Source organism: Talpa europaea (assembly GCF_964194135.1).
Source record: "Talpa europaea genome assembly, chromosome: 14".
Classification (NCBI taxonomy): Eukaryota; Metazoa; Chordata; class Mammalia; order Eulipotyphla; family Talpidae; genus Talpa; species Talpa europaea.
The window spans coordinates 425,660-447,876 of NC_140082.1; the positions used below are offsets into that span (position 1 = coordinate 425,660).

The window sequence follows — 22,217 nt, forward strand, 5'->3', positions numbered from 1 at the left end:
TGGCACCGCCCTCCCGGCCACCCTTACACAGGGGTGCCCACAACTGCCTATCTGCCCACCCACCTCCCACGCCTCACTTCTTCACTGCAAAACCCCAGTGCCCGCCAGGGCACCAACCCCCAAGGACACCGACCCCGGGCTACTGGCCAAGGCCAGCTGTGCAGGCCCAGGAGCCCCAACGACATTGACAGAGGGGCCAGGGGTAGGAAGTTCAGCGCGCACAGGGCAGGACAGACCTTCGTCATCAGTCAGAGACGTGCTGGCTTTTCTTTTTCTCACAGACATTCCTGAATCCTGAAACACAGGACCAAAACTGCAGCCATGAGACCTTAAACACAGGACAGGGAGCAGAGCGGAGGAACGTGCCTCTAACGCACCCAGCGGGGCAGGCTGGGCCGCCTGCGACGCCCACATGAGCCCAGGGTCACTCTCCTCCCAGAGCTGACTGACACCAACCAGTCTCTGCACGAACGAGTCCCTGCCTGCTCCTGGCGCAGCGTGCTGCTTGTGCCGCTCTTTGCACACAGTTAAGTCCCCAACTCACCAAAAAATTCTCTGGCAGCACGTCAAGTCCCTTGGGTCTCGAGTCTTTACCTAAAGAGAAGGTCACTGGGTCCGTCTTCGCTGGAGTCCAGGGGGCTGGTTCAAGGGCACCCCGGCCTGCAGAGGCTGCCCCTGCCCACGCCCCCATGGCCTGGCCGACAGGGAGGGTGCAGCTGCACGACACAGGGCTCTCTCCAGGACACACCTGCGCTCGTGGGTAAGGCCTCCAGCGGCGCCCCTCCACCGTCCCTCCCCCCCGCCCCAGGAAGGCATCTCCATGGAGCTGCCAGAGCCTGCACCCAGGGCTACGGGGGTCACCACCACCCCGCCTGGGACGGGCCACAGGTGCAGGCCCAGCCTTCCTCCCCGGAGCAGCCCCAGCTGGTCCATCAGCCCGGGGCGCCGACTCATCTGGGCAAACGCCAAAAGAAGTCCACACACAGCTGGGAAAGCTTCCCGGAGCACAGTGCGATGCCCCAAGGAGCCGGCGCTGGCGGCCGCGGAAGGCCTGCGTACCTCTCCTGGAGCCCGTCTGTGAACTCAAGGCCTTCTTCCTTTTCTCTTCTAATTCTACTTGCAGTTTTATTTCCACGACCTAAACACAAAGAGTCACACGAGACGCTGGTGAAGACACAGCTGCAGCGAGCGCACGTCAGAGGCTCCCACACCCATCAGCAGCCCGCGGGTGCACGCTGCCCTGCGGCCCTCAGCGGCTACTCTCTCCTGGCCACAGCTCCTCCCCTCCGGCAGGCAGTGGGAGGGGAACTGTTCTGAAAGGAAGCGCGAGGCAGAGGAGCCATCGGGAAGTAAGGAGCCAGCCCAGGAGCCCTGGGGAGGCCCCACACCCTCCACCGCCGGCCAGTGCGGGCACAGCTGGCCATGGCGGCCCACCACCCCATGCCCAGCTCACAGGTGGCATGCGGGACCCGCGAAACGGGCTTCACCTGTCCAATATTTGACCAAAAATACTCTATTTCTCTAGCGGTTGAGGCAGCAATCCGTCTCAGCCGATTCTGCTCTTCTTTCTTTCCTCTCTCCTCGCGCAGCTGCTTCTCCTCATGATGGCGCGCCACGGTCCTGACCAGCTACAGACACATGGTGGAGGGAGCTCAGGCATGGCCAGCACCCACGGGACACGGCCCATGCGGCCTGGCTTCTGGTGAGCACTGCCTCCCCAGCCGCGGCAGAAGGGCACGGTGCTCTGCCTTCTTCCCAGGGCACGCCCTGACCAGCTCTGGCCAGGGCAGCAGGGGCGGCACAGGCCCAGCTGGGCTCCCAGGTCACCCCAAGCTGAGTGGCTTCTGCCCCTCCCAGGGCTCGCCCTCCCCCACACCAACCTCTGGGTGCCAGTCTGGCCTGGGGTGCTGCAGTGAGCCGCATCCCCGATAGCATGTGGCCCGAGGCAGCCCGAGGGCAGCCCCGCTGCGGTGTGAAGGCTGCGTCTACCCGCGCACTTCACCCGCCATGCCCCAGGCCTGAGCCAGCACGAGGACGGGGGCCCTGCACCTTGACCCACCTTCTTGGCTGCAGCTACCTTCCAGCGCCGCTCCTGGGCGAAGTCAGCCGCCATCCACTGCATCTCCTCCAGCAGGTAGTCCCAGTGCGACTTGGGCCGCGGGGCCTCCTGCAGCTTGGGCAGCCGCCGCAGCGACCACAGGCCTTCTTTCCTCAGGTCTGCGATGCGCTGGTGTGTCTGGTTCTCCTGTGGGGTGTCCCATGCATCAGTCAAGTGCACGCCCTGCAGGCTGACCCCACGCATGCAGGCAGCACAGGTGCAGTCTCGGCAAGAGAGACACGACCCAAAGGCGGGGGCAGGCCACTCTCCCTGGAATCCCAGAAGCAGTTGGAATGACAGCCCTGACCCGCGCATGCAGGATCCAGGGTGCACGCCTGGGCACTTAGGGGACAGTCAGGGGGCACAGGCCAAGTGAGACAGGCCGGAGCTGACCACTGTCAGGCCCAGGCAGGGGCCTGCCGGACACACCTGGCATGAGAGGCTGCTTGCCAGCCCCTAGGGAGGCACGTGGGCGCCAGGGGCTCTGCAGACGTTCACTCTAGTTTGTGGCTGTCAGCACGTGCCTGCCTGTAGCTCTGGGAAGCCGCACGAGGTCGCTGACTTCAGCACCAGGAAGGGCACGTCCCCCCAGCCCCCAGTCAGGACAGGCCACCCAGCCGCCACCTCAGTCTCACTTGTCACCAACACGCTCAACTCCCCCACTATTCAGACGATTCACTGCCGGAGGTGCCTTAGGACGCCCACGAGTGCCTGGCCCGCCGCCGCACTTACCAGCGCTATCTGCTCTGCCAGTTTGTCCTGAGAGTTGTCTTGGGGCGGGGCGGCACTCTGGGCTGGGCTCTGTGGCTTCGGGACAGCAGATACAGCTGTCCCCAGGGACCGGGAGGTAACTGGAGACAGCGACTTATTGGTTGCAGAAGAGGGTCTGCTCACTGGGGAGGCCCTTGCGGGCGTGGGTCCTTGGCTGGCGCCAACCCCCGGAGCCGTGGACGAGGCAGAAGAGGAGGGCAGTGGGCGCTGGCAGGGCTGAGCGGGGTCTGCTGGTGGTCTGGACGCCACCACCTGGAGGGTGAAACGAGACCTCAGCTGGGCACCCAATGCCTGGTCCAGTGTCAGGGCGCATGCGTCCTGGAATCCACCCCCCAAAAAGCCCAGAGGGTGCCCCCAAGACTGCCACGGGTGGCCTGAGGCGGATCAGCCTTTTCTCTTTTCCCTGCTATGTTTCCACACTCCACCTCAGCCAAGAGGCCAAGGGAGCTCTCCTCCAGGTCTTTGCAGGGCTGTCTTCGCAGGAGGCCCTGCTCGAGGGATCCACAGCGAGGCCACCCCATGCCTCTCCCTGATGGGCAAAGGCAGGCTCTGGGCTCTGCCCACAGGGCAGGCAGAACCTGGCGAGAACCCCCTCGGGTGCTGGCCAGGCGCGGGCAGGCAAGGTCGGAGGATCCCCTCCCTTGTCCTGGACAGAACGCTCCATCACACAGAGGGGACCCTGCTGGGGGGCAGGTGTGGGGCAAGCAGGGCCCACTGTGTCCAAGGGCTTCCTGCTTTGCACTGGAGTCACTCCTCAGTTCTCACTTCGGAAGATCTGTGCGGGTGCAGGGCCTCGAGTATTCCCGCACCCCCTTGCTGAGGTCTTTGCAGCCTGCCAAGCCCACCCAGCAGATTCTGAGCAACATAGGCAGACCAGCTAACCCGAAACCCAGCGTGGCGCAGGAGGGTGGCTCCAAGGAAGACTCAGGTCCACAGAACCCGAGCACAGTGGCCTGGGGGCCCACTGCTGCGGGGGCCGACCCCTCCAGGCGGCTGCGGACAGCACACAGAGCCCCTACATGGGCTGGAGACCTGGCTGCTGTCTATCCTCTCTGGTCTCTGAGCTTGGGTCTCAGGGACAGTGAAGATGACCCCCCCCACCCCGCTCCCCGCACTGCTGTCACAGGCAGGGCAGAGACAGTGCAGAGCGGAGGGATCACGGTGCCGGTGTCCAGTGGGCAGTGAGCAGAGGAAGCTGTCCTCCTGTTTCTACGTAAGTCTCAAGCAACCAGAAAAAACCTGAATTCACGTGCACCAGGGAAACCCTAGCTGAGGAAGAGGGTGGCAGGCATTCTGGGGTGGGCCCCAGCAGATCCCACCCAGAGGATTGGCCACATTGCCCCAGCAGCCCCGGTGGCAGGGACCCAAACACCTGAGGGACGGCAGCAGTTTGCTGCATAAATTTAACCACTGGCGGAGAAGGGGTTATCAGCACCCCTCCACGGTCGAGCCCCTCGCCATCCATGGCTCACTGTCCACACACCGGGACGCGGAGGGGCCACAGGAGAGCGGGGCCCACCGTCGCGTGGGGATGGGCAACGCGCCTCGGCCGCATGGGGCCAGCAGGGAGGAGCGCGTGCTGGGCTTCTCTGGGGATGGTGCCTGGGCCAGAGCCGGAGTTGGCAGCCACCACTGCCTGGACCACGGGCAGCCACGGCACAGCTGGCCCTCCCTCCACTCCCAGCCCCCAAACAGCACATGTGCCCAGTACCTGGGGCTGGGATGGCAGCTGCAGGCTCTGCAGCTGGGCCTTCCCGGGGACTGGGCCATGGTGGGCCAGCGCGGTGGGCTGTGCAGGAGGGGTGGGGAGCTGGCTGGTGGGGGGCGCAGAGACAGAGGCTTGAGGTGGCTGCGTCTTCACTGGGATATGGAGCTGCGGAGGGGGTTCCCCCATCTGCGGTGGCTGTGAGAACTGCAGCGTGGCCGTGAGGGGGGCAGCAGGGAGGCCAGCAGGGGGCAGCCTGCTGGGGAGCTGGGGAGGTGGGGTGTGCAGACTGGCTGCGTTCTGCACCGGTGGCCCCGTGGATGGGTCATACTGCTGCTGACTCTGCTTCTGCCCCAGCAGCTGCGCGGCCTGCGGGGCGGGAGGCATTCCTCCTGCAAGAGAGGGGACACCGCCGGCGCTGGACCACAGAGCCCGGGCGCCCACCCAGCAAGAAGCGGATCCCAAGGCCCTCCCCTGGTGGCGCAGTGGTTGAGCGCTGGGCTGTGAAGCTGTCCGCAGCCTCTGCAGCGCCGATTCGATCCCCGGCCGCCGGCGAGGGTCCCCCATGGCGTAGCAGTGTATTTCATCAGTCTGCCTGTTCTGCTCCCCACTCTGGCTCTGGTGGGTTCTCTCACCCTCCCACACTTCTGACTGTACCCAGCACTTGTACAAATAAGTAAATATTCAAAAAAAAAAAAAAGGAAGAAGCGGAGCCCAGGCCTGCACTCGGCGCGGGCCGCCATCATACCACCCAGCCCAGCTACACCTGTCGACGAGCACGCGAGGGCAGAAAAGGGGCTCTCCTACAGGCTGTCCTCGGGAAGTTGTGTGCTGGACAGAGGGGCCCTCCTCAACAGGGTGACTCAGAAACCCAGGAGGCGGGGCTTGGAAAGCTCTGGGCAAGAGAGACGTGCGCTGGTGCATCTCTCGGAATCTGGAGCCCACACCAGCTGGGGCAAGGAGAGACCCCTGCCTCCAGAAGGCCAAGCAGACACCCTCCTGCAACCACACCCTGGGACTCTGGCTTCCAGGACTTGACACACTCCCTGCCCGCGAGCCAGAGTGGAGCTGGCCCTCGTATTACCTTGGACTGTTGGCATCAACTGCTGGAGAGGGACGCCTGTGCTCACCCCCGGGTGCTGCAGAACCACGCCTTGGTGGCCCACTTCAAGTCGAGGTCTCTTAGGCGGCTCTGCAATAATTTTCAGAAAAGGGGTAATTTGATGGGAAAATGAAACCACAAAAATCATAGAGAAAATGTGAGTTTTTACAATCTTTGACCAGGGATGCCCTTCTGTGTGTGAATCAAAATCCAGAAGCCTTGAAAGGTTAAGGCTGATATATTTTTTTAAAAATACATTCACATTAACAACTTGCGAACATAAGAAAAGGTGTCATAAAAGGCAAAGCACAAGCAGCACCTCGCACGGGCAGCCAGGGCGGAGAGCCGACCCACAGCAGCCTCACCCCAAGGAGCAGCGGCCAAGCAGCACCCTCAGGGCACCTCCCTGTGCCCACAGACTGCAAAGACATTGTGGCCTTGCTCAGCACTGATATAACCACATCAGAAGTCTTAATCTTTCACGAGACCAGCAAAGACTAAGGCTTGACCATGCTTAATAAAAAGGCCAAAAAGGGAGAGAAGCAGAAAGTGCCGCCTGGTGTGAAAAAGGGCCCTACCCTCCTACCACCACTAGCACGTGCGCCTCTAGGAAGCTGTCCTTCAGGACAGACTAGCACGCTGGTGCCGGTCATCTGTGGGAAATGCTACCCATGAAAACATATCCAATCTAGCTTGTGCCTATTATTACAGAACAAGGGGCGCTGATAAACCAACGCAAAAGTCTGGTGAATAAACACATAAAGTGGCTGCTCGAGCAGGAGCAACACGGCAGCTGTCAAAAAGAGCAAGGCTTGGGGGCCTCCCCGGTGGCGCAGCGGTTGAGCGCTGGGTTGCGAAGCTGCCCGCGGCCTCTGCGGCGCCGGTTCGATCCCCGGCTGCTCCCCGGCCACCGGAGGAGGGTCCCGCATGGCGCGCAGACCTCTCCTGCCGCCCGCTGCTCCCCTCAGCAGTGTCCTTCGGTCCTTCTGCCTGCTCTGCTCCCCGCTCTGGCTCTGGTGAATTCTCTCACCCTCCCGCGCTTCTGACTGTACCCCGTGCTTGTGTAAACAAAAACAAAGAAAGAAAGAAAGAAAGAAAGAAAGAAAGAAAGAAAACATGCCTCTATATAAAAAAAAAAAAAAAAAAAAGAGCAAGGCTTGGGCCTCCCCTGGTGGCGCAGGCGAATGAGCACAGCGCTGTGGAGCTGTCCGCAGCCTCTACAGAGCCAGTTTGATCCCGGTTGGCAGCCGAGAATCCCACATGGTGCAGCAGACCTCTCCTGTCGCGCCCGCTGCTCCCCTCAGCAGTGTATTTTGTCAGTCTGCCTGTTCTGTTCCCCGCTTTGTCTCTAGTAAATCCTCTCGCCCTCCTGCACATCTGGCCTGTACCCTGGTTTCTTGTGTAAAATAAATAAAATTAAAAAAAAAAAAAACTTTAAAAAAAAAAGAGCAAGGCCTGTGCTCGGAAGGCGCCTAACAAGTCACTGTTCCAGAAACACAAAAAATGTGCATGTGATCAAAATTTAACTTTTTCAGAATAACACGGAGCAATGCTTGCGTGTGGAGAAGACGGACCCTGAAAACACACATTAGTAACAGCCAGCTCTGTGGCCAGGGAGAGGGCAGGTAACCCCCAAACGGGTACACTGACTTCTACCCTTCTGGGCTGTTTGAATCTCTTACATTAAACGTGTGTCGTTTATAATTTGAAGAAAAAATTCAGTCTGACTGAAAAATGAACGACGACTGGACAGAGCAGAGGGTGTCCCACGTGAGCATGCCAGCATACGCAGCCTGCAAACGCACAGGGGGTCAAAATAAAACACCCCCATCCCCCACCCAACGGACAAACCTCTGACTTCAAGACAAGACTCCGAGCCTGACGTAACACTCTCTTCGGCTGACACCCAGAAGAAAAGCGAAGCTTAAAGGAGAAGAAACTAAGCCCAGCCAAGCGAGACGGCACCCCGGGGCCACGACATACCTGCCGGGGGACCTGCCGGCTGCCTCTTAAAGGGGTCCGTTTCTACTGCACCCGTGGCCCCCGCCACCAGGGCTCCTGGGAGGGCTTGCTGCTGGAAAGAAAATGAGATTCTGATAACCTAAGTGCATTATGAGCATGAACAGGAGCCAAACCCACCCAGTCAGCCCGAACACCAACCTCCTTCCTTCCACGAGAGAAGGCAGCGCCCTGGCGGCGGGCACACCCGTCAGAACGTGCACTACACACAGGAAGTGAAGCTCTAACTTACCTCTGGAAGGGTAAGGGAATTGGAAAGATATTTTTCTGGTTTTAAATGAAATTTCTGAGCAATGCACACCTACAGTCCCTCAGACACTATGTGGCTGTGCGCGCGGACCAGCGCAGGGGCCCGAGCTCTGGCCACGTCGAGGCTCAGGTGCTGCTGAGCCTGCTGCCAGCCACTCACCACTTACCAGAAGGCAGAGAACTGGGTACAAAGGAGGGTTAGTCATCCTGCTGGAAAATGATGCTAAACCCCAATTAAAAACAACCCCTCTCTGGATCCCCAAGTGTCAGCACCCCACATGGCACAGAGAGGCGGGCCATCCCCGGTCATACGTGGTGAGAAGCTACTGGTCAGAAGGGCCGGAGGCAGGGGACCGGCCTCTGCCCTGCACTGTGCCGCAGCACGCTTGGGGGGTGCTCAGCTCAGCGCTGGCTCTACGGGACTCGGCTGCGGCCGCTGCACCAGAGCAGTGTTCTCCGGGCATAAGAGCTGCCACGCAGTGTCTGCTCAGGAGGGCAGCTCGAGCACAGGCCCCAGGATGGACATGACACCACCGTGCCGGCCAAGCCACAGTGGTGCCTCAGAAGGGGAAGGGGCTTAGCTAACTGAAAGGGAGAACGAGCACCCCCATTCACATTTAACAAAGATGGGAAAGGAGGGAGGCAGGTGTGGACAGAGGGAGCGGGAGGAAGGGGAGAGAGTGATGAGAACAGAGCGAGTGACGTGCTGGTCTCGGGACAGGGTCCCAGGTGACTTGTGTCCGTGTGCGCGTGTTTCTAGTGTCCAAATGTTCCATGGCGACCATGCAGCAGTTATAAACACCAAAAAAAGGAGGATTTTAATAGAAGAAATTGATAAAGCACTCTGCATGCAAGAATGGTCAAGCAGCCGGCGGTTATAGGATGAGCCGATACCTGCTCGAGGGGGTGGGACCTGGCGAGGCCTGGCCTCAGGCGCCTGCCTCATCTGGGCTGCTCCTACCAGCAGAGTCTCACCAGAGTCGCCAGGAGGGAGCAGGCCAACCGCTCAGAAGAAGAGAAGAGAACTCGCCGAAGCACACGGCGGGCTCGCTGCGCCCCCACCTGCCCCAGCCACGCGCAGGCTCCAGGGTCAACGCACCACGGGTGCTGCGGCCTCGACTGAGCCAACTCACGTGGGCGCACAACAATCAGTGCTCTCCAGAGGAGAGCAGCAGCCCACGGTCCCCACCGCCTGGCCTCCAGCGTCCGAAACCCAATTCAAAATCGCCCCAGAACACAAAGAAACAAGGTCTGCACTGTCCTCAGCAGCGGCCTGGTGGCCCAGCCGGGGGCCAGCAGCAAGGGCTTCGCGGCAGCTGAGGAGTATGCCCAGGGTGTAAAGACGCACGTGGTCACGAGGGCCAAGAGGAAATCCCGATGACAACCCACGGTGAGTCAGAGAAAGTACCGGGAGAGCGGGCTCCGGAGAGAGCTGCGAGGTCTGTGTCCGGAGAGGGCACGTGGGAGGACCAGCCTCACAAGAACACACGCTCAGGGCAGGCCTGAGGGCCCCACCCCGAGGAGAACAGAGCCTTTGCAACAGAAAGGTGCGTGAAGCCCGGCCGTCCGCGCGGGCGCCTGGCCCAGCAGACGACGTCAGCAACACAGGTCCTCGTCAGGACCAGCAGAGGGGCCCCACCCGCGACAGACAGACGCTGACTTCTGCTCCCACGAGCACGTCGAAGGAAGATGTCACCTTAAAATACAATTTCACCCGCAACCATTTATTTATTTAAGATTTATTTATTTATACTAGAGCTGGGGTACAGACCAGATGTGTGTGGGGGGGGGGGTGGGGGGAGTGAGAAGACTCACCAGAGACAGAGCGGGGAACCGAACAGGCAGACTGGCCGAAATCCACTGCTGAGGGGAGCAGCGGGGAGACAGGAGGGGTCTGCCGCACCATGTGGGTAGCTCCCCGGCCGGCCGGGAGTCGAATCCGCGCTGCAGAGGCTGCGGACAGCTCCACAGCGCTGCGCTCAACCCGCTGCGCCACCAGGGGAGGCCCCCGCAATCATTTATTAAAGCTCCTCATAAAGAAAAAAGCACTCAGAGTAGAGGCTGCTCTATGCTCTATGACGGGAACCAAGTCCCAGTCGAGCTACACGGCTCTGAGTTCTGGCCCCTCTCAGAGAGACGTGATCAGGAAGAATTCACCGACAGAAGGCGCGACGTGATGTGCAGGGAGTCTAGAGACACCACCAGGAAGAGAAGAGCTGAGGGAACCAGGGATGCAGCCCACCGAAGGGCCATTCAGAAGGCTGGGCCGGCAGCCAGCCCCTGGGTCTGTGCAGCCTCTTGGCAAACCTGCCCTCTCGGGGCAGCTCGTCGCCCGGCGTCTGCAGCGCCCTCCCCCCCCCTCCCCTTTCGGATAAACCTGCCCTTTCAAATTAAAAAAATAAGAAGGCCTAAAAGAGGAAGCGACTGGCGTCATGCTGGAGGACGCGGTAAGGGCGGCAGGGACTGGGCAGTCACCAGGGTGAGGCTGCCCAGCTGAAGTAGCCAGAACCAGCGAGCGCAGTGCGCACCACCCCTGGAGGCTGGGACTGGCCGGGGTGACGCGCTGCCCTGCCTGACGCCAGCGGAGGACTCGCCAGCAGGTGACTGCAATGGAGGCCCCAGGCTCAATCTGGAGGGAGGCAGCCCCAGTGGACCGCGCGCCGTCCAGACTGCCGCCTGCCCCTGGCTGGGCCGCCCGCCGCGGATGGTGAACCACCAGCACAGACACCGCGTGCGATGGGGAAGAAAGAGCGAGCTGGGCAGGGCACGGGACAGGGCGCTTGGGCTAACGTGACCCTCACTGGGGGTGTGCAGACAGCAACTGCGCTCACGCAGCACCTCCGAGCCTCCAGGGGCGGCCTGAAGCAAAACCCACACACGCAGAGGATCTGGACGTCGGCGTCCGTCAGCAAAGACCCGTTTGTCCTAAGGTCCTCGAACTGGCTGCAGAGGGCAGACGGCTCCCGAGAAGGTGTCTGAGACCAGCAGGCCAGAGTGGAGCCGCCCAGGCCCCAGAACAGCAGCCGCGGCCCGAGCCAGGACCACGGGGTGCTGCGTTCTGGTTTCTCAACACGATGCGCTATCAAGAGCTTGTCCTTAAATCGGGAGCCTTTAAAGGTGAATGAAATAGGGCCTCCCGGGTGGCGCAGCGGTTGAGCGCTGGGTTGCGAAGCTGTCTGCGGCCTCTGCGGCGCCGGTTCAATCCCCGGCTGCTCCCCGGCCACCGGAGGAGGGTCCCACATGGCGCGCAGACCTCTCCTGCCGCCCGCTGCTCCCCTCAGCAGTGTCCTTCGGTCCTTCTGCCTGCTCTGCTCCCCGCTCTGGCTCTGGTGACTCCTCTCACCCTCCCGCGCTTCTGACTGTACCCAGTGTTGGTATAAACAAAACAAACAGACAAATATAATAAATAAATAAAAACATGCCTCTATAAAAAAAAAAAAAAAAGGCGAATGAAATAGCCTTTTCCATGCGCACCGTGAGCACAAGGGCCCACCCTCTCCACAGAAGGCTCGCGCAGCCCCTCTGTGCACAAGCCCCAGCCCGGCGGGGCCCCCTGCACCGGCCCTCCCGCGGTTTCACGCAGCCCCCTCAAAATACTGCCACCGGCTGTCAGGAGTAAAACTTATCGCGGTCCCCCCCAAAAAACAAAATGATTTTTCATTTCAACTCTTTGACAGACTCCATTTTCACGTTTCCTCTGACGCCTGCGATCTGCAGAGGCCTTGGTTCCCCCTCAAGCGTCTGCTGGGAAGGTGCCAGCACGAAGCCAGCCCAGCCCTGAGGCCTCCTGCCCGCACCTCTGGGCGCCCCTCCCCGCCTTCTCCAACTGGCCTATCCTTTCAAAACACGAGCAGGCTAAAAAACAAGCACAGTGAACGCCACCACGGCACTGAGAGGGCAACAGGTGCTTACCGAGCGCGCTGTTCGTCTCTGTTCAAAATTTTTCATGAGAACATGTCCAAAGCGGAGTGGGAGGACGCAGACCCAGGTACGGGGCTGGGCCAGCCCCACAGGCGCCTGCGGCTCTCTGCACGTACTGTCCACCTGCCGACGGTGGACGCCAGGTCCCATCTGCTGATGCGTGGCAGGTCTGCGTCCTGGAAACTGTGCCGGGTTACAGGCGAACCCGCACACGTGCCCACGCCCACCCCTGCCTGCCAGCTGCCCTCCCCTCCACCAGGGTCGTTGGCCGCCCCCCCCCCCATGCTCTACAGTGGAGCTGTGCTCCCCTGTGGCTTCCTACCCCAAGAGGTGCTACTGAGGCCCATGTCTGGGTGGGTGCTGGGGCCGCTCCTGGGCACGGTCTCTATGTGGGAACCACAGCCCACGAGCGTCTGGCTCCCTCCAGCCCGGGGCCGTCACAGACAAAGCTGCCGAAGCAGCAGGCAAGTGGTTGCTGGTGCCCAGGACGACCCGTCCCAGAGGGGTGCAGGTCCAGGGGTGCCCTTGCTCTCTTCTCATCGTATTGAAAAACTGGAACGGAGGCCACAAGTGTCCCCAAGCTCGTGCCAAGCAAAGTGGGTGACCTGCACCTACAGATTCTGTGCCCCCTGCTGCGTGTGCGGGTGGACGGGGCGGCGTGCCCTGCGCAGCGGCGTCTCTGCGAGTAGCCTGCGGCCTCCTGTGCCAGTGACTGGGAAACACTCGTCAGTGGGGACTGTCACACACTCTGCACCCATCCCTCTGTGCTGTGACAGCAGAAACACCCCACTAACCAACCTCTGACAACATCCAGTTTAAGAAATCTTTTCCTCAACTGCACTCACATATCAGGTTCAGATGGTTACTCTGTGCCAAGATTCCCAGGAGACTGACTGATTCCTGCGCTGGGACCAGTGCCAGACAGCGAGGGTGCTCAGAGAGACAGGGCCAGAGGACACGAGAGCCAGCGCAGGGGCTCCACGGGTGTGATCACAGCAAACCTGAGCATCAACATAAGCAAGACGGCGGGGGGGGGGTGGGGGTGGGGGGGGTGGGAGGGGATGAAGGATGTTCCTTTTAATAAACTGCACCTCCACGTGACAGGATGCCCCCTTCCACACACCAAAGACCACGTGCACAGACACAAAAACAGCAACGAACAAGCCACTCATAGTATAGGAACAAAGAAAGCTCCTTAACGTGATAGAAGACGTCCAGAGGCCTCCCTGGTGGCGCAAGGGCTAGCAGCGCTATCGAGCTGCCTGCAGCCTCTGCAGCACGAGTTTGATCTCCATCCAGGGAGCCACCCACATGGCGCAGCAGACCTCTCCTGTCTCCCTGCTGCTCCCCCCAGCAGTGTGTGAATCCACCTGTTCTGCTCCCTACTCTGTCTCTGGTGAATCCCCTCACCCCCCCGACCTCTGGCCTGGGGTGAGGGGATTCACCCTTGTATGCATAAATAAATAAAAAATAAACCTTAAAAAAATAAATAAAAGACACCTACAAAATCCTCAGCAAGCCTCTTACTGCTTTCACCCTGACCTCCTGAGGGCCGAGAATGCTGCTCCCCCCACCGCTCTTCCGCATCACGCCCGAAGACCGGGCCAGCGCAATGAGGCCACAAAAAAAAAAAAAATTAAAAAGCACAGAAGTAAAAAACTGTATCTTGTTCTCCTTGCAGAAATGTTTCTCTAGAGTCCCATGGAATCTGTGAGAAAAAACTCCTAATAAACGAGCTTAGCAAGGTTGCAAAAGAGAGATCCAAAGAATCCAGCGCATTCCCGCGCGCCTGCAGGGTAGCCGGGTGTTTCACAGCACCACTGATGCCCGCAGGAAAGGGGAGCACATGGGGATAAACCTAACAAGACGTGCAGAAATGCCACGCTCGAAATTACAAAACACCGGGAAACCCGCCACAGGAAACCCGCCACATCCGTGACGGGTGGCTGGCTGGGGGCAGGACATCGCCCTGAGCGCAGGGCCTCGGTCCACCCCAGCAGCTCTGCGGGGCTCTGCAGCTGTCAGCAAGCGGCTCTCAAACCCACCTGAAGGGCAAGGTGCTAGAACGACCAAGTCAATTTCAAGAGTGAACAGTCCAGGCGCTCAGAGGGTGGGCTCCAGAGGCACCCCAAGCCTGCGTGGCCGCAGCAGGCAGACAGACACACAGGCTGGGGAGGCCCCACACGGGGCCACCGCAGAGCCCATTCAATGGACGCAGGACAGTCATCGTAAGAACGGCGCTGGACAACTAACTGGCATCAACGGGCAAAGACGCAAACCCCTCAGGGTTGCCACGTTCACAGAGCTTCCCTCGCAAGCAACCCCGGGCGCGATCGCAATGTGAAACCCAAAACTAGACGCTTCTAGAGAACAGAACGAGGACCTGGTGGCCTCGGGATAAGCAGAGTTCTCGGGTGTGAAGGCAAGAGCACAATCTACAATAAAAAAATCTGAGAGGTCAGACCGTAAAAATTTTAAACTCTCGTTCTGTGAAAGACAGTATCAAAAGAAGGGAAAACAAGCCATGGCCGGGAAGGGAAATATTTACCAGTGCGATCCCTGAGCGGACGGCCATGAAGCAACCCAGTGGAAACGCAAGGGCCACGGGCCGGAACAGCGGCACAGCCAGGCGAGGGGCGCGGAGGGCAGGACGAGCCCCGCACACGCCCGCAGGCGGCCACCGGGAGCCTGGCCTTCCCGCCAAGCCCCATGAGGGGGGACATCCCCCAGCACGACGCCGCCGGCCGGCGCATCACGCACGGGTGAGCCCCAGCGCTCATGCGAAACCGGCGCGACCCTCCCCGCACCTTCACTCCGCGGGGCCCAAGCCAGAAACCGGCCGCACGGTCTCCAAGGGACAACGGCTGACCCGACTGCCCAGCAGAGGACACCGCTCGGTGACGGCAGAAACAGACGCCGGGGAGGCGACGCCCTGGGGGCCCAGAAGTGCCGGTCAAGCGGGCGACAGGCAGACTGAAGAGGCGACGCGGCCGCGGGTGGTGCTCACGCACCGGCGTCCACCGAGCCCGAGCGCCGGGCAGAAAGCGCAACCGCAGGGAACAGGTTAGTTGCACCGAGCGGGCAGCGGCAGGACGAGCACGAGGAAGGGCACGCGTGCGCACAGGCGTGCGGGCAGGAGAGCAGCCACCGCAGCCCGGCAGGCAGCACGCCTGGGGGACAACGGGTCTGCAGACTCAGCGCCTCGGGGCCCGGCAGCGGGGCAAGGGTTAGGTGGAAAGTCCCTGGAGGACCAAGATGTCCACACGGTCCCGGAGTCTCATCCCTGGGACTTACCACCCGCAGCAGGAAAGCGCGCCCAGCACTGGCCGCAGCGCCCACCCCACTGGCTGGGGCCCGGCCTCACCGCCCGGCACCCACAGGGGGGCCGGCGCCACGGGACCACTCCGAAGCAGGGGCCCGCGGCGCGTCCGACACCACAGCATCAAAGGGGGTCCCGCCCGCAACGGCCAGTGCCGCGAGGACAGGTGGTCCCGAGACCGTGGGGCCGGCCCCACAGGGCCAGAGACCCGGTGCCACAGCCCCAGGCAGCACCAGGAGAGGCCCGGCGTGCATGGGCGCGTGGTCCCGGCCAGTGTGGTGTGGCTGAGAATCTCCAGGTGTGGACTCTGGGCACTGCGGGCAGGTCAGCACCCAGCTCGCACCCTGGGGTGTAGGTGGTTACCGGAGGCCGCAGGCCACACTGGTGGGGAGGTTGGGGGGCAGAGGAGAGAGAGCGAGCGTGAGCGTGTGTGTGTGTGTGTGTGTGTGTGAAGATGACAGGGGGAGAGAATGAAAACAATGCAAATGGGGCAAAAAGGGAACAGCTGTGCGCCTGGGCAAAGGCTCTGGGGCGAGCTCTGCTTTCTTCTTGTCACCACTTCCACACACGTTTGAAATTTCATGGAGATTGAAAGTAACACCCAAAAAAAATCACCACGAAGATCCCGCTTTCAGAACCCAACACCATCCCCACCCCCAAGGCAGTGGGCTCGAGCGCTACCGTCAGGCTCCCGGCGTGACTGACTGACTGTCCCCAAGTTAAACATGGCCAGTGTGCAGTCACGCCACGTCCACTCAGAGGCCTGAGGTCCTGCCGCTTCCAGGCCGTCACGTCAGTGCTTCTAGCTACAGAAAGCATCAAGTTACCGTCAGCTTATCTCTTTCTTTTTCTTGCTCTGTTCTGCACTGTTCTCAGAAACACAAAGAGAAGACACAAGAGAACCAACATGTAAAACGCAGCACACGGGCCTGGCACACATTGGACAGAGCGGGGGGGCATGCAGGCTGCGCCGCGCGGGCGACCCGGCGAGGCATTCAGGGCCGCGTGGCCGCGCACTCATGCAATTTAACTTCACGATGCTTATGCGGGAAGACTTGCGCTTCTTAAAAACAAGGAATGGGCTCTGGGAAAAAAACGCTGAAGAGCAAATAGTGAACTGAAGGGTCAACTATCCGATGAAGGCAAAGTCTGGGATGAGACTACATTTTAGAACCATCAAAAAGTACCTGAAATGGTTGCTGCTGGGATGAAAAAGCAGCAGAAACATTTGGCGGAAGCTGGGTTGCTATAGCAACAGGAGTACCAGTCTGCCCATCCTTTCCTGTCACAACCTTTACCTGAGAGGAAATATTTTGAGAAAAAAAGGTAACAATTTTTAAGACTGCTCAAAATCCTGTTAGAATTTTACTGCTGAAAGCTCACTGCCGTCTGCGCTTTTAAAATGGAAGGTCTTCGCATCCAATCCAGTATCTGGACGCTGAACTGACTCTACCGAGCGAACTCGACTGTGGGCTGGCAGGGGCGCCACCTTGGAAACAGTGAGCACGGGGCAGCCCCAGGAACGCCTGAGCGCAGGGGCAGCGTGGCCCTGCCTGCCGCTCGGGAGGGCGACGGCTGAGCCGGCAGGAAACGGGGCGGGCACCCCCACAGCATGGGCACAGACAGAGACCCGTGCTGCCCGCTGCGTGGCCATGCGGGCCGCCCCTCAAAATGATCCTAGCAACCTTCTGGAAAATAAAGGTCATCCTGGCGAGGGTGCTGAGGAACACAAAATGGGAAAGCCACACAGACACGCCCATAAATACCAGGGAGGACGGCGTGGCAGAGAGACCAGCCTTGGTTCTCCCAAGGCTGCTTTCTCTGCGGGGAGGACGGACAAGGACCCGGTACTGAGCGCCGTGAGACAGAGGGGCTGACACAGTGCACGCCACAAACACGAAGGCACGAAGCGCAGCGGGCAGGGCCGCAGGCAGAGCCCAGGCGCAGGGCCAGGGAGCCTCGCGGGTGCAGAGGAGGCTCGCCTGGGGGCTGCCAAGCGCCGCTGCAGGCGCCCCAAATCTGCCTGCGAGAGTCTACTCGAAATGTCACCTAACAGGCCTGTGTAGAAGCGAGAGTGGCAAGTGCGACCTGACATCTAAAATGACGTCTGAAAACGGAGAACGTTCTCAGACACATCCCGCCGTGACGACAGGCTCGTCACTAACGTGCCCCGTGAGCATCCGGGAATCTGCAACTATGGGAAACTGAAAACGGCCAGAGAGCGAATGCCCCGGCGTAAAGCTGACGTGGACAGCGGCCGAGGCGAGCAGGGGGCGGAGCCGGGCCTCTGGCTTCGCGCTGCGTCCGGGGGGCCGGCGGCGCAGCCCGGCTCTGGGCACCCAGAAGACTCCGGCTCCGCACCTGCACCGCCCACAGCGCCCGGGCGGCCCTGCCCGGGGAAGGGGGGCGGAAGGGTCCTCGGCCTCGCGTCGGGCTCCGGGCCCCGCGCGCCTCGCCAGGCCTAGACCGCAGCCGCGCAGCCGCCTCTCACCTCGTCGTTGATGACCTCCGCCTTCTCCGCCTCCGCGGCCGGCGCCTCCTCCTCGTCCTCCTCCTCCAGGTCCAGGTCGTTCTGCCGGAGGTAGGCCTGCAGCGGGGCGCAGTGCTTCTTCCTGAAGGCCAGGAAGTCCATCATGTTGCCTTGGAGGTGTTGCAGGAAGAAGAGCTCGATCAGACACTCCCTGAAGGCCTCCCTGAGCGCCTCCATCTCGCGGTGGTGGTAGTCCAGGCACCGCTTCCGCATCTGCGCCAGCTCCTGCGAGGCCGGGGGCACCTCCTCCAGCTTCTTGGGAGCCTTTCTCGGCCCCGCGCTCGGCGCAGGCGCGAGGGGGAGGCTAGAGAGCCCGGGGGGCACCACTGTCCTGGAAGGGCTGCTGGGAGGCGGCGGGGATGTCATCCCGAACGCCGACGTCCCCCCGACCCCCACCCCCACCCCTGAGAGCAGCGGTCTGCTGAGCGGTGGCCCCGGCAGCACCGGCTGCGGCTGGACCAGCTGCCCCTGGATGATGCTGCTGATCTGGGGCGGCAGGCTGGCCGTGGTGATGTGGCCTGGGCCGCTCAGGGGCTGCAGGCCGGCGCCCCCTGCGGCGGCGGGGCTCTGGGGCCCCAGGTGGTGGACGGTCCCTCCAGACTGTGCGTGGGGCTGGGAGAGCCTCCGCTCCCGGACGGCGAGGGGAGCCCCCGAGTGCTGCAGCTGGACCTGGGCGCCCTGCGCCATCTGGGCCAGGCCTGAGCTGTCCTGAAACACAAAGTGCCCGGCGCTGGACGGGCTCAGGCTGATCTGCCGCACCAGCACACTGGTGTCCACGAAGCTCCCCGTGGGACTGCTGCTGCAGAGGCCCAGGCCCGGGCCTGGGGCACCTGCCCGCCCGCCCTGCAGGGCCGGCCCAGGGCTGGGCTGCGTGGGGCTGTGAGTCTGCACCTGCTGGGGCAGCGGCGAGGTCACCTGGATGTAGGGCGGCGATCCGTGCTCAAAGCGCTTCTGCTGGCCGCCGAACTGAAACCCTGGAGAGGTGGGGGTGGGGAGCGGCAGAGGGGCGAGTGTGACCTGGGGGCTCCCCGCCACCACTGGCCCCACGTTCTGCAGGGAGATGTTCACGTGCTGCCCCGCCGCAGGACTCCTAGTCATCAGCTGCTGGACTTGGTAAGTGGGTGACTGGGGTGCAGATGGGCTCGCCGACGGCGCCAAGGGCGTGGCAGGGGACTGGGGTGGCACTGGGTGGGCCTGCTGCTCTTCCTCGCTGCCAACGAAGGCCCTGGACCTCTGCAGCGGATGCGGGACATTCTGAGGACCGTTGCCATGGTGCATTATCGCCCCCCTTTTTAATCCAACTTAATGTCCTCCTGAAAAATCAAAGTTAAAATCAAGTTACTGAAAGGCAGATGTCAGCGTGCGATCACCACTCACCAGGGCTACCTCGGCAGCGCCACCGGCCGTTCCTCGCACACCCCACGCCCTTCCGGGGGGGGGGGGGGGCAACCAGCTCCGGCTGTGCGGGAAAGGAAGCCAAGAGCAGGTGGGAGGTGGCCCTTCCCAGGGCACTGCTGCCTGAGGAGAGGGGCCGCCAGCCAGCCCCACAAGGACTTAGCGCCAAGTCCAGCCTGTCCACGCTCCCAGGCCTCCACCAGTCCGGCCTGCCCTGAGGGCCAGCTGCCGGGGAGGGGCAGCATCGGGGCGCCCAAGAGCCAGGCCGAGCACACACCCGCGAAGCACAGCAGTCACCAGGAAGCCCTCAGCCTCGCAGCCCCTGGCCGCCGCCATGTGACCTGAGTGCATATGCACCGAGCAGCAGCAGCACAGGCCTCTGCTTCCGTGGAAAGGGCCGGCCTGGGACTGTCACAGAAAGCAGGACAACGCGTGGCAACCTGAATGAACAGCTACACCTCGACCAGTTCGAGAACCTTGACAAAACGGACACAGTTAAGCAACAGTTCACCACACCAGGAGGCAACAGCAGAGCTGAGTAAACGCAGCACGACCCTGGAAACTGAGACCGTAACAAAAAGACCCTGACACAGACGCCCAGGGCCAGCAGCCCGCACAAGCACGTTCCACCGCGCCTTTGCAGAAGATGGACGCCCAGCTGGCTCGCAGCGTTTCCAACCCTCCAAGGAGAGGGGATGTGCCCTAACATCTCCGACGCCAGCATTACCCAACAACCAGAACCAGACGAAGACGGCACAAGAAAACCACAGCCCCGCGGTCCCAAAGAATGCTGATGCGAGAGGCCACGGAACACCAGCCAGCCGGGCCCAGCGCCACAGTGCAAGGGCTATGCAGCCAGCCCACGTGGCTGGGTCCCGAGGACGCAAGAATGGCGCAGTACACCTAGCCAATGGGATACATTAGCAAAAGGAAAAATAAAAATCGGTTAGACTCAAAGTGTGGAGAAGCATTTGCTAAGACTCAGCGCCCATTTATGATGAAAAGTCTAAACAAGAGGGGAACGGAAGGACATACCTGGACTTAATTAAGGCCACACACCACAAACCCACAGCCGATGTAACACCGAACGATGGAAGGCTTTCCCATGAAGGACAAGACAAGACTGTCACCGCCTCTTGTTTAATTAGCAGTAGAGAGTTCAGCCTGAGTAGCCAGACAACAGGAAATAGCAGGAACTCAGGTTGGAAGAGGCGGGAAACCACCATCTGCAGACAATGACACGGTATCTGAAAGACCCTACCAGAGGGTCATCAGAATCAAGTAACATGACAAATGTCAGGTGACAAAATCAACATACAAAAACCTGTTGTGCTTTTAGATGCAAAGAACAAACAGAAAAAAAATTTTGGAGAACAACTCTAGTCACAATTGCATCAAGAAAAATCAAATCCTACGAACTAACTTAGCTAAGGAGACAAGGGGCTTTCACGGTGAAAACCACAAGCCACTTTTAAAAGACAAAGGTCAGGCCTCCCCTGGTGGCGCAGGCAGTTGAGCTGTCCGCAGCCTCTGCAGCGCCGGTTCGATCCCGGCTGGCCGGCGAGGGTCCCACATGGCGCGCAGACCTCTCCTGCCGTGCCCGCCGCTCCCCTCAGCAGTGTATTTCGTCAGTCTGCCTGTTCTGCTCCCCGCTCTGTCTCTCATGAATCCTCTCACCCTCCCACACTTCCAGCCTGTACCCTGGTTCTGGTACAATTAAGTAAATAAATCTTTAAAAAATAAAAGGTAAAGGTCACAACACAAGGGGGTTGGCTGGACAGTCCACACTGAGGGACAGGGGAACCAATTCAGTAAACATACAGATTCCACCAAGAGCGACACGCAAACACACTGCAACTGCCACTAAAGTGTACGTGGATCCATAAAAGGCCTCAAGTGACCAAAGCAATCCTGAGAGAAGAGGAGAGAAATGGCGGCATCAGCATGCATGACTTTAAACCACACAGCAAAGCAACAGTAACTAAGACAGTGTGGCGCAAACACGTGGGCCCACGGAACATTGACAGGGCCCGACACTAAGCCACGCATGCAGCAGTGGAGCCTCCTGACAAAGGAGCCGTGACCACTGGGCAGGGCCGCAGGGTCGCCGGGACAAACGATGCTGGAAAGACGGACGGGGCTGGCTCAGCCCCACAAAAAAGTAAGTTCTCAGTGGATCAAACACTCTCATACCAGACCTGCAGCAGCTACACAGAAGAAAACACTGGGGCCACGTCTCACAACGGCAGCGGTAAAGATGCCTTTGGGAGTTCAACCCCCGCAGAAAGGGAAGTAAAAGGAGAAACAAACGACTGGGATGACCTCGAGTTAGGAAGTTTTCACACGGCAAAACGTAACATAAGAAACAGATCCCGCTGAGTAGGAGAAAATGTTCACACGCTACACACAGGATTAATACCCCAGATACACAAAACACTTATTCAACTTACCGACAACAAAACAAACACCCCAATCAGTACGGGCAGACAGAACAGACCCTCTGTGAGGAGACCCAGGGGCTGGCAGGCGCGGGCGCTCCTCACCGGCTGAGGGAGATGCTGGGATCGGGCCGAGACCCCAGCTCAGGCCCACACGAGGGCGCCGGTCAAACAGGCCCCCCAATAAGGGCTGGGGAGGACGGGGCGAAAGGAGGCACATTACGCTGCAGAGGGACGAGAGCAGGTGCAGCCCTCTTGGAAGCATCCGGTTCACCTCAAAAAATCAGATGTGGAAACACGAGGCCTGGGAGCCCTGTCTTGGGTCCACGTGTTCAAAGGACAAGGCCTCCCCCCACCCCAGAACACGCTGCTGCCTCAGCAGCGGTCACGCAGCCAGCACGTGGGCCTGTGTGCCTGGGGTCCAGCGGGGCGGGAGGACGGGCGTCGGGCCACGGGTGCCACTCTGCCAGGCGGAGGGAGGGAGCGTGGCTTCCGCAGCGGGATGGGGGCCGGAGGGCGGGAGGACAGCCTAGGTCCTCGCAGCAGAGGCCTCGACCACGCGAGTGCTAACGAAGGAGCAGCACTGACAGGCGAAACGAATGAGGCTTCTGAAGTCAAGGGTCAGAGGGTTTAAGGGTGGCGGCCTGGAGGGGGGCAGCAGCCATGGGAC

General features: G+C 60.8%; 1 protein-coding gene across 1 annotated transcript in view; it reads right to left on the reverse strand.

The window, feature by feature from the left end:
• Positions 1-18,992, reverse strand: part of EP400 (E1A binding protein p400) — a gene marked incomplete at both ends in the record, with an annotated part of 54,257 nt that extends 35,265 nt beyond the window's left edge. Inside the window, 11 exons of the mRNA XM_084253538.1 lie at positions 237-294; positions 545-594; positions 1,060-1,138; positions 1,488-1,628; positions 2,060-2,245; positions 2,831-3,121; positions 4,581-4,966; positions 5,659-5,766; positions 7,660-7,750; positions 16,372-16,482; positions 17,676-18,992. Coding sequence (XP_084109664.1) covers positions 237-294; positions 545-594; positions 1,060-1,138; positions 1,488-1,628; positions 2,060-2,245; positions 2,831-3,121; positions 4,581-4,966; positions 5,659-5,766; positions 7,660-7,750; positions 16,372-16,482; positions 17,676-18,992 — 2,818 coding nt within the window. The remainder of the gene's footprint in view (positions 1-236; positions 295-544; positions 595-1,059; positions 1,139-1,487; positions 1,629-2,059; positions 2,246-2,830; positions 3,122-4,580; positions 4,967-5,658; positions 5,767-7,659; positions 7,751-16,371; positions 16,483-17,675) is intronic.
• Positions 18,993-22,217: the final 3,225 nt, after the last annotated feature.